General features: G+C 41.3%; 1 protein-coding gene across 1 annotated transcript in view; it reads right to left on the minus strand.

Annotated features, from left to right (window-relative positions):
- GK5 (glycerol kinase 5) overlaps positions 1-12,078 on the minus strand; it is a 110,860-nt gene that overhangs the window by 42,513 nt on the left and 56,269 nt on the right. Inside the window, exons 5-6 of the mRNA XM_082248902.1 lie at positions 7,306-7,437; positions 3,227-3,302 (exon numbers count right to left, since the gene is read on the minus strand). Coding sequence (XP_082105028.1) covers positions 3,227-3,302; positions 7,306-7,437 — 208 coding nt within the window. The remainder of the gene's footprint in view (positions 1-3,226; positions 3,303-7,305; positions 7,438-12,078) is intronic.

Genomic DNA, 12,078 nt, shown 5'->3' on the forward strand with positions numbered 1-12,078 from the left:
ACTGTAGTGTGAAGAAAGAAGACAGCTGGTTCATCCTATACGTAGTGGCTGATCTGTTCCACAGCATTATACAAAAGCTGAATGGGCCATGCAAAAGGACAGATGGCAAAGTGACCCTTCGTACAGGGAGAGGCTACTATCATTTTTTTTCCTCGTGGTCTATTTGTCTTAGTTTGGATATGAATAAAGGGGATGTGTGCTGCATCTCCAATGATTCATTATCTGTGCCCTTCCTGCACTTCCAGAAAAGAACTCAGCTGGGGTTAGCACAAGCATCACAACCATCTGGACAAGTTCAACAGCCAGATGACGCTCATTACGAATATTTAAATGCAAAAAAAAAAAATGTTTTTTTAAATAACCGTGGATTTTTATTTTGATAAAAAGGGCCACTCTTTAGGTTTTTGCCTTTGTATTATATATATTTTATTTTGAAGCAAAAAAATGTTGATGCAATTATTGCCATGATCATCTTTCATCAGAAGAATGGTCATATTAGGTGTTATATGCACACATAGGCTCACAATCTTATTATTACAATTTTTTTTACAATCAACTTCGGATTTACCATAACTATGGAATGAAAGGACCTTCCTAGTCTGTCCAATCAATTTGAATTCAATCAGGCAGGCCCTTGTAGTACATAGTTGTTGGTAAATCTAAATGAAGATTATACAATTAGATTGCAATGCTTGTGGTGAACTTCAAGTAGGCCATACACTTAAGCTGGCCATACACTATACAAGTTTTAGATTTACCTGCAACTATGTATTGCAAGGGCCTGCCTGATTGCATACAACATGAAAGTGTTGTTCCTCATATTATAAGGTTTTGGTAAATCTAAAGGAAAGTTGTGCAAGAAAATTGTACAATGTATGGTCAGACCTAAGCTGGCCAAAGATGGATCAAAACTCACTCAGTTCGCCTCTCGAACAGGACTGTTGATAAATTTTAATTCGATCAGTGCACGATTAGTGTACTCCAACAGAGTCCCGCTGCATACAATAGCACAGTGGGGAGGATTCCTCTATTGTGTGGATGGGGGGGGGGGGCGTTTTTTTTTTTTCAATCAGCTCGCTGGCGGATCAAACAAAAAAAAAAAAATGGGACTAGTCTTTGGTCAGGTTTATAGATTGAAGAAATCAAAACAGATTCCTCCATACATGAACACACTGCGAATGGAGGAATCTCCCCTGTTGGCGATTGTCTTCTGACAGAATGCTCTAAGAATACCCGAACAGTGACTGCATCTCATTGATTTATTTTGGAAGAAATACACTTACTTAAACTTTAAAAAAATAGTAAAAGTTAGCCCAATTTTTTTGTATAATGTGAAAGATGATGTTAAGCCTAGTAAAAAAAAAAAAGGATACCCAACATGTCGCGCTTTAAAATTGCGCACACATGGAATGGCGAAAAACTACAGTACTTAAAATCTCCCTAGGCTTCACTTTAAAATTTTTAACGGTTACCTGTTTAGAGTTACAGGGGTGGTCTTGTGCTAGAACTATTGCTCCTGCTCCAACAATCATGGCGATACCTCCCATGTGTGATAGGCAGTGACAGGTACTCTTTATGGAGGGATCTGGGGTTTAAAAGACCCCAAATCCCTCCTTTGCATTTAAAAGTGTTCAAAACCCTAAGTTTGGCCGTTTTGAATACTGTAATTTTATTTATTTTTTTTTAAACTGGCGCCTTCAAGGGTTTCCACATCGGAGATCCGATCAAAGCCGAAGCTGGCTTTGTTCAGGTCTTTGGCCAGCTGGCGGACGTGCCGGCCGGTCACTCCTGGGTGAGCCACGGAAGGCGACAGGAGGGGGGGGGGGGGGGATGAGTCTGCGACTTCCCCTCCCGCTCCTTGTAATAACAACCGATGCGCCTAGGCAGCCTCTCGGTTGTTGTTACAAGAAAGCCGACCTTCAGGTCTCTAAACCAGTGTTTCTCAACCTTTTTTCAGTCAAGGCACCCTTTAAATATTATGGACAGTCTCGAGGCACCCAATTATAAAATTTAAAAGCTGTTCTAATAGTTTTACATAATGCAGCAACATCCACAAGTCCAAATAGGGCACCCAAAGTTAGAGGGGATTTATTCTTACAAAGCAAATACACTTTTTCAAACTGGTTCTGACTAGTATTCCAATGTTTTTCTTCTCCCTCAGTTTTTCTCCATCACTCAGCTAATGTGACCCCCCAACGCTGATGGAGAGGGTCAAACAAGGATGCTATCCAGGAGACTGACATCCTTTTTATCAACAGATGATGTCATTGGTTGTTAGGACGCCGGCAGCTAGAAGATTGTAATGGTGCACAATGAACACCTGTGATTTAGTGTAACTAAAAAGGCAGGCTTCATCCACAAACCAGCTCGTATACAATTTTTTTGGCAATTTATAGGCATTTTTCCAAGGCACCCATGAAGAAACCTCAAGGCACGCGAGAGTGCCCGGGCACCCTAGTTGAAAAAGGCTAATCTAAACAACGGTACATGGGTGACACCTCTAGCTGCAGGCATCACCCAGGTACAACCACTTAAGGCCGAGGCTGAATATTTGCGTCACATCGGCGTGAAGGGGTTAACTATTTGCTAAATAAGCAAGTACATTTACCATAGGAATAGACGACCCCTCATTTTGTGAGTAGTCTCCTAAGTGTCTTTCATATTACAGGCGGTCCCTGGGTTACAAACATCCGATTTACAAATGGAGGGTGACAACAGGAAGTGAGAGGAAATCTCCCCCTAGGAAGGGAAATTCACTCCTGTAAGAGTTCTCATGGGAAAAAGGTGTCTCCACTGAAGCTTTATCACCAATCCTCATTTCCACAACAACCCAAATTTTTCAAAATCCAATTTTCATAAGGACAGAAAGTGAGGTGAAATCTTCTGAACAGCAAAACAAATGTTACAGGGGTGTTAACCCTTACCTATGCTATCCAAAAAAAAACGTAAAATTATTATTTTTTTTGGGCTACACCTAAAAAAAGTATCTGTTCCGACTTACAATGTAGCTTATGAACAAACCTGCAGACCCTATCTGGTTTGTAACCCAGGGACCACCTGTAGTGGTAATGCTTTCCGCCCTCTTAAAAAGTGATATAAGTAGGGTATCAAAGCCCGCCTCCCTGTTAAAATTAGGAGGGGAAAAAAGAAAAAAAAAAAAAAGTTTGCCTTGTAATAACCGGGTTCAAACATTTTTGCTTACTACTTTCATATAAACACCACTCACCATCTGTGAGTTTATAGAGGAGCCATGTATCGATGGTCCCAAAACAACAGTTCCCCTCATCTGCTGCTTGTCGTACCTGCAAGGATAACAGAGTTACATTTGTGTTTTTTGGAAATCACACATTAAAAACAGGTATTTTCAAAGTAATGCCAACAAAAAAAAAAAGACAATTTTTTGGTAGATCCTATTTATGCATATATAAAAAGAAAAAAGCCACAACTACTTACATTCAACCCCATTGCTAGGCTTTGCATAAAAAGTCCCCAGCTTGGTGCAGCTCCTATTGAACCCGTTCACCTTGGACTCCTTTCATTCCTATAGTTGGTCTGTACACCTGGCAGCCCCAGCCAATCCATTGGAGTATGGAGCCATAGGAATGAATGAAGGAAGCAGTATGCACACCTAGTACAAGTGGAACATGGCCAAGACTTCTTTTTGGTAAGTATATAGGTATGTGGCATTCGCCAAAGGGGTGGGGAAGACGACAACTTCAGTAAAAGTGGACAGATTTAAAATAAGATAATTATACTAAAATAAAATGAAAGGATAAAATTCACCTTTGGGAGCATGCTACCCGTTATACCTAGATTTAGGGTGTAACATGCTCCAGCAGTATCTGCCCCTGTGAATGAATGAACTACAACCACTATCTGCCATTGCAGCAGCAGGCTTGTAGTTCTCAATGAACAGCGAGGGCGTTGGTGAGCGCTCTCGTAGTTCATTGATCCTTCCTGCTCTTTAGTAACTGTCTGCCCATACAGGAGGGTAAGGGCAGAACGCTATACTGAGGAGTTGTCAGGAGCCTGGCATTGCACCTGTGATGCCAATCACAGGTGCATTGCTCTCTAGGCTTCTGCTGGGAAAAAAAAATAAATGCACATTTTTTTTCCTTCAGAAATGTGCATTTTTTCCCCAAAAGTTAACTTCAACCTTTGAATTTTTTTTTTTTTCCACATTGCTTGTTTTGTCAGAACTCTTGGATCCAGATTGCCCTGGAGATCTCTGACATCAATCCACTATGCTTTTCCTTATGTGAGATCAGGACCTAAAATAGAGAGCCGTGTCAAAGAGGATAAGAGGCTTACCAAGGACAACATTTTACATCAGGTACAGCGAACAGAACACAGCAGGAATTATAGAGCAGAAGCTTTCTTAGTAATCCAACCAGTACAGAGACATGAATTACAGTGCAAGTACTTAGGGCCACTCTGTGAACTTCAACAGTGACCTAAAATAATTACATAGTGGAAGCAGCATCTAAATACACAGGATCTCTCCAGATAGGTTTGAAAATTAGCCCTGGAATGCACAGGAGGAAAAAACCTTGTTGACAGCTTTCATATACTGTACCTATAGCAGCACTTTTTATTATTGGTTGTCAGGAAAACCATCTAGTGGTTGATAGGAAGGTGCCGTTTTTATTCCCAATTCAGACCTCTTCTGAGATGATTATCTATTTATGGTGTGACACAGGAATTCAACACTCAACACCTTCCACTCTCCTTTGTCATCAGGCTGGGTCACAATGATTTCCAACTGACAAATGCTTCAGTCCCAACCAGAAAAGTATGGTATATGTAAAACGTTTAACCACTTGCCGACCGCCGCATGACTAAATACAGCGGCAGTCAGTGCCTCCTGGGCAAAGCGACGCACCGCCCCCGCTCGTTACCTGACATCCCCGCGCGAGTGACCGGCGGGTTCCAATGTCCGCCGGCCACTCGCGATCTCCTGCTGGAGAGGGAGAAAGGCAGGCGGCTGATGTAAACAAAGCCGTCTGTCATTCTCCCTGGTGTAACTGCAGAGATCATACGATCCTGCTATGTAGGATCGTATGTCTCTGTGATTACATCACAAGCCACGCCCCTTGACAGTAAGAATCACGCCCCTAGGGACACACTTAACCCCTTGATCACTAATAAAGTTAACCCCTTTTAGGAGGGCACCTGGGAAAGAGAACAGTTGGTTTACACTCAACGCCATCTTTTTATGTACACCTAGATACCAAAATTATATGTTAAACACTATGGGGTAATTTACTAAAACTGAAGAGTGCAAAATCTGGTGCAGTTCTGCATTGAAACCAATCAGCTTCCAGCTTTTACTGTCAAAGCTTAATTGAACAAGCTGAAGCTAGAAGCTGATTGGCTACCATGCACAGCAGCTCCAGGATTTTGCACTCTCCAGTATTAGTAAATCAACCCCAATGCTTTAAAAAATGGCCTATATTTTAGGACAACCCTTAAAACAGTAGGCCACAGCCAGACCGACATAAGTACCACATGCCTGTGTCTGAATATGAGATGTATTGCACAGTTCCCCAATTTATTTCAAGGCAAAAAAAAATTTTTTTTTTTTTTTTTTAATACTAAAAGTGGCTTATCTCACCCTTGAGGTATTCCTGGCAGGGTAGGATGTCCTTCTATAAGAAACACCCTCACTTGCTTTTTATACATTTTCCAAACTTAACCAGTCAATATCCTCCAACAAGGTTTTCGCCCTGTGCGAATGACCCTGCTTACATATTTGTGGCCCTCGAAACCCAGCTCAAATATACCAACAACATACTAGTAAGATAGAAAACAGAGGGCAGAACAGCCTATCAGAGTTGGAATTATACTACAGGACTACTACTCCAAACTGTGGGTAAGTATTGAATGACACACCATACCATTACCACAAACGTTCCTACTTTGGATTTGCCCGGCCCAGCGGCTCTGGAGCATTTCCACATACGTCAGCCTGCTTACACTTGGTAATCCAGAATTCCCTTCTGATATGCATTACAAAAGTTTTCTATGTTGGTGGAAAATCCCTCTTGTCATACTGGCAGTAGGCCCATCTGGGATTGGATCTCTTACGGAAATTTTAACCACTGATATTCATAACCAGGGAAGATGGCTTCACTACCTGCAGTTCCGACATTTTCCTTCCAAGTCTGCAGCCTCACAGGGATCTGAAATCTTTTGAAGCCTTGTGCTTACAATACTCAGACTGCCCACATATCTCTGAGTTGCACAACATTCTCCTCTCAGGGCTTTTCTAAACCGTCCAATTTTATGTCCACGATTGGGACACCCCATTCCTGAATGGGACTGGGATACATCCTTTTTTACCTTCAAAGCAAGTATAGCTACTCAAACCCAGGAGAGAAACTTTTATTTCTGACCAGGTAGTGCGAAGTCCGGCCCTCCTGCAAATGTGGAGAATTGGGTGGCACACTCCTACATCTGTGGTCTACATCTTCTGGAATTCCATTTAGCAGCTTTGTCACCTCATTACAGGTAAAACATGGCTAGAAACTCCAGAGGTTGCTCTTCTTTCAATCATACCTGGGTCATACCGCCAAAAACAAAAAAGGGACTATTCTGCTTTCTCTTATCTACAGTCCAAGCATCAATTCCCAGGCATTGGAAAACAATACAATTCCCACCATTAGGGAGTAGGAGGCAGAACCTAACCACATCATGAGGATAGAAGAAGATTTTCCTGCCTGCCTCCACAAACATTTTTAGACTATGGTTCACCTGAATCGATTTTTCCAATTCCAGCACTTCCTTTTATGATCACAAGGGATTTTCATCTGTACTTTGTGTTGGAATAAACAGACCCATCAGCCAGGTACCGTGACCTCCCCCCCCCCCCCACCTTACTCCTCTTCATCTTTGCTTTATTTTCCCATTGTGTGGCTTTCTACCTTTGTCTTCTTACTCTATTTTCTGTGCAGGCTATACCAACCAACCAGTGGGAACCCTTGGATTAACTTAGTCCTTTGCCTTGCATTTTGAGGGAACATTATACTTATTTAGAACATATCCCTGGGTCTTAAGTAGTGCCCCGAGTTCCACATTGCTAGACTTTCTGGGCTTTCTAAGCTCGATTTGCAGTTTTCTGGCATACTGGGTTTGTGTAATGTACCTTCTTTTCATGCAAAGTGCATTGACGTTGTCTGCCCCTGTACTACAAGGGCAAAAAACCCAATAATCTTAAAAAAAAAAAAAAATGTATTTGAACAAAAGCAGACCAAAAAACTTTAACATTAATTCTGGTGTAGACTTTTGCTGGTATCTGCCTCTTACCTCTGGCATATTCTGTAATACCCAGACCAGACGCAAGGACACATGTTGAGTAGTAAAGTTGATTAAGCTGGCTGCCAGGAATCTTTTCCTTCGAGTGAAGAAGTGAAGGAACTTGCAAGATCCATGAATTGCCTACAAGAAAAAGTTACCCGGATATTTAACCAAATAAAATTGTAATATATATATATATATTTACAGTACAGTTACTGCAGGTGTCAGTACATTTGGTAAACCACTGAGGTCGTTTTCTGAAGCACTTTTATATGTCAAGTAATAAGCAAAGGCCATTTGTCAATTATCCTGGGCCAGCCTTGGATTAATCAATATTTATTAATCTGCAAATGTGGTAAAATTGTAAGGTGGCATGTGAAGTAATCGCTAAATGCAAGTACACGTAATAGAGCAGAGGGCATATCAAGTGATCTCCACGAATATGAGCCCTAAAAGCATCAATTAGTCCAGCACGATATTGCAGATATTGGTGGAGTGTTGATGTCTCCTGAACCCTCATATCTCAAATCCTTGCATTTCATAGGCCATTGCTGTTGTGTCCTTGTAGTTGTTCCTGCGGCATTCTTTTTTGTATAAAATAAAATAAAAGCCAAAAAAAAAAAAAAAGACAAACCAACCCCCCTTATATGATTTACAGCAGATGTAAAAGTCTGGGAATTCAGTTGTCTCAGGCATTCACCATTGGCGTACATGAAGGACACAAATAACCGTTGATTGGTTGAATACCAGACTGCCTCCAGCTAATATTTTCTAAACGGGGGGGGGGAGGAAATGGTACTTTATTATGTCATGCTCACGTAAATCGACTTGCTGTTTCCCTAGCAGTCCTCTCAAGTCCTTAACACATGGGAAAGAAGGTAGGGAGTATAATGTATGAAATAAATATATCATTCCTGCATGCTACTATAAAGTCAAGAGGACTAAGCAGCTGCCGGCATTGTTCACAATCTCACTCATGTGCAGACTTAATCAATATATAAAAAATGCCACGCTAACAGGTGCTAATCAAAAATATTATACAAATAGTGCATAGATTTAGGAAAATATTGTGCAATATAACAGTTAGGCTCCTTTCACACGGTCAGCTCCTTCGGCGAACTCCGTGCTGCTAAGCGGGGGATTGATACACTGATCCCCGCTGAGCAGGCAGGTGACAGCTCAGTCTCTGCTCTGAGTGTGGAGAGGGAGGTGTCAGAGCCCCGCTGCTCTCTATGGGGAATCTGATGAGAGCGGACCGCCTGCCACTCTCATCCGATCCGATCCTCTGGATGGATGGAAAATAGAGTTTCCATCCGTCCAGATTTCACAGACAGGATTAGATGCGGATGGCAGCGGGTGTCAGCGGACATGTCACCGCTGACATCCGCTGCCCCATAGGGATGCAGGGAGGATCAGATCAGATCCACCTAAAAAACTGATAGGCGGATCTGATTGGATCGTTCGTGTGAAAGGAGCCTTACGAATATATTACACGGTGTGCAATACAATCACCATGTATTACGGTAACAAATGTCCATGCAAATGTATATAGATTCTTCTGAAGTATTAATAAAAAACAAAACAAAACACAAAGTGCTTAATCCGCCATGCAATTCATTCTCAGTGCACAAAACATTAATGTGCCACCTCAGTGTGCCCCCCCCCCCACCAGGAGTAATCTCACCTGGGGTAGTGTGATCACCACAATTAAGCGTGATCTAAAACTGCTTTTTAGCCCACAATTGGCTACATCCAGCTTCTTCAACCTCCTGTAGGCTTTTTACTCATTGTGGATTATGGTATCCAGACATCATGAATAAAAAAAGATATAAGAAAGCCAATAGTGCTTATATCCTTTTTTAAAAAGTATTTATTAAAAGTATTAAAATAATTTCACGGTGTTTCCAGTGCACCAGATTAACACAAGCATTGAAAAGCTAACGATAGATCGTTACTGGGAAGATCCAGTGTTAGGCGAACAAGCAACAGCCTTAGGCCCCTTTCACAGAGGCTTTCCGATCAGGTCCGCCTGTCCGTTTTTCAGGCGGACCTGATTGGATGCTCCATGCATCTCTATGGGGCAGCGGTGACATGTCCGCTGACACCCGCTGCTTTCCAATCCGATCCTGTCCGTAAAATCCAGACAGATGGAAACCCTATTTTCCATCTGTCTGGAGGATCGGATGAAAACGGACAGGCGGTCTGTTTTCATTCGATCTCCCATAGAGGAGAGCGGGGCTCTGACAGCTCTGTCTCTGCAAAGTAAGCGGAGACGGATCTGCCATCCGCCTGCTCAGCGGGGATTGGCGGATCGATCCCCGCTGAGAAAAACTTAGTCCACCGAGCGCACCTCTCGTGTGAAAGGACCCTTAGACACTTCCTAGCCCTCAGCTCCACACTGGTTCCGTGGTGTCACCGTCCTGGCCCTTCCCCTACGCACGTCGACACAGGATCACGGGTCTTCATCAGGGGGAAATTCTATATCAAGTATAATGTAGGAGTTACAGAATATGCAACTAAGTTATACAATTAAAAAGGTTTTCACATTTGGGTGGACTGAGTTTTTAACTGGAAAAAAAAAAAAAAACATTCTACAGAATTTCCAGTAAGAAACTGTTTTATTGGGGTGGATGTGTGTGTTTAAAAATTTTTTTTTGCTATGTACTGCTGCAATATCCAAAATTCCCTGTTGATGAATAAATTTTATTTTGTTATTGCATTAGGATAATGTGTTATTTTTTTAAAAGGATGCGTTTCCTCTCTGATTATTCTTGGGAATTATTATACTTCTGCTTGTAGTTGCAGAAATGTGACAGTCTTTTTTTTTTTTTGAAAAGCCGAATGATGATTCACCAAGTTATGGCTATGAATCATTACAGGACTGTCTATGGTTTTTATTTAAAATTGAAAGAAGCAAAACCAAAAAGGCTGCCCCCGTGTACATGAATGCAAAACTATACACCAAGACCAGGCTATAACAGTATTGCATTATTCTGATCTGTTTCACATATACAGTGCCTTGAAAAAGTATTCACACCCCTTGAAATTTTACACATTTTATCATGTTACAACCAAAAACATGAATGTATTTATTGGGATTTTATGTGATAGACCAACACAAAGTGGCACATAATTGTGAAGATGAAGGAAAATGATAAATGGCTTTTAATTTTTTTTTTTTTTTACAAATAAATATGTGAAAAGTGTGGCATGCATTTGTATCCAGCCCCCCTGAGTCAATACTTTGTAGAACCCCCTTTTGCTGTAATTAAAGCTGCAAGTCTTTTTGGGTATGTCTCTACCAGCTTTGCACATTTTAGGAGATTGACAGGTGTGCCCATTTTTCTTTGCAAAATAGCTCAAGCTCTGTCAGATTGAATGGAGCGTGTCTAAAACAGAAATGTTTGATTGAATACAAATGCACGCCGCACTTTTCAGATGTTTATTTGTAAACAATTTGGAAAACCATTTATCATTTTCCTTCCACTTCATTATGTGCCACTTTGTGTTGGTCTATCGCATAAAATACATTTACGTTTTTGGAAGTAACATGATAAAATGTGGAACATTTTAAGGGGTATGGATACTTTAAGGCAATGTATATATCTAAAGAACAGAAAAAAAAGTTTTGTCTCCCTGGAAAAACTCCTTTAACACTAGAAGAAATTCACTACTTGCCGACTGCCAACAGTAATATTACTGCGGCAGTGAGACTCCACTGCGTCCAGTCACCTAGTACTAGGTGACTGGAGTGTATGCGATTCCAGCCGTGCCGCTCTCCCGCTGTGTCTAGACACAGCAGGAGCCGGGCCACGGGAGGATAGGCGGCAATTTGCCGCCTTCCTCCCCCGATCGTCCGGGAAACGGAGAGAAGACCCGCCTGTTTATGTAAACAAAGCAGGCAGATCTTCTCTCAAACAGGCAGGGACAGATCATCAGTTTCATCTAAGCTGAAACTGCGATCTGTGTGTCTGTCACAGAACCCCCCCCCCCACACACAGTTAAGTAATCATATAGGCATACATTAACCCCTTTGATCACCCACAGGGTTAACCCCTTCCCTGTAAAACAAAAATGACAAATCTTTCCCGTAGTTCGTAGACGTGATAACTTTTGCGCAAACCAATCAAAATACGCCTAATGCTAATTTTTTTTACCAAAAATATGTAGCAGAAAACAAAATTGGCCTAAAATGTTAAAAAATGTTGATTTTTAAATTTTTTTTTGGGAATGTCCTATAGCAGAATGTGAAAAATATTGTTTATTTTCACAATTGTCGCTCTTTTTTTGTTTATAGCGCAAAAAAATAAGAAATGCACAGGTGATCAAATACCACCAAAAGAAAGCTCTATTTGTGGGGGAAAAAAAAAGGACATAAATTCGGAAAATGGTGTAGAGTCCTGCAGTGGAATGGGTACATGCGGTCAGGATGCACAGATTTCCACAATGTGGAACATGTATTAGGCAGGATAAGTCAGATAAATTAGGTCACTGGTCAGTTTGTCGCAACAAAAGCACTGCAGGCCAGCAGAGATTGATTTCTACTTATTTCAAATGCAGAGCACACATGCAAGATTACCCTTACTTCAAGCAAGATAGTGACATGGCACTAGAAAAAAAAAGAAAACAAAAAAAAAAAAACAAACAGTAAAAATACATATTTTATGCATTTTTGGTGCATTTTCTGGTTGTCCGACTCCAATCATACACCTATGAAACATGGACATGCGACACAAAAAGCGCATTAAACACGCAACTGCTACAAAAAGGTAGCATGCGGGA

The sequence above is a fragment of the Pelophylax lessonae genome (assembly GCF_965119305.1).
Source record: "Pelophylax lessonae genome assembly, chromosome: 3".
In the NCBI taxonomy this organism is placed as follows: domain Eukaryota; kingdom Metazoa; phylum Chordata; class Amphibia; order Anura; family Ranidae; genus Pelophylax; species Pelophylax lessonae.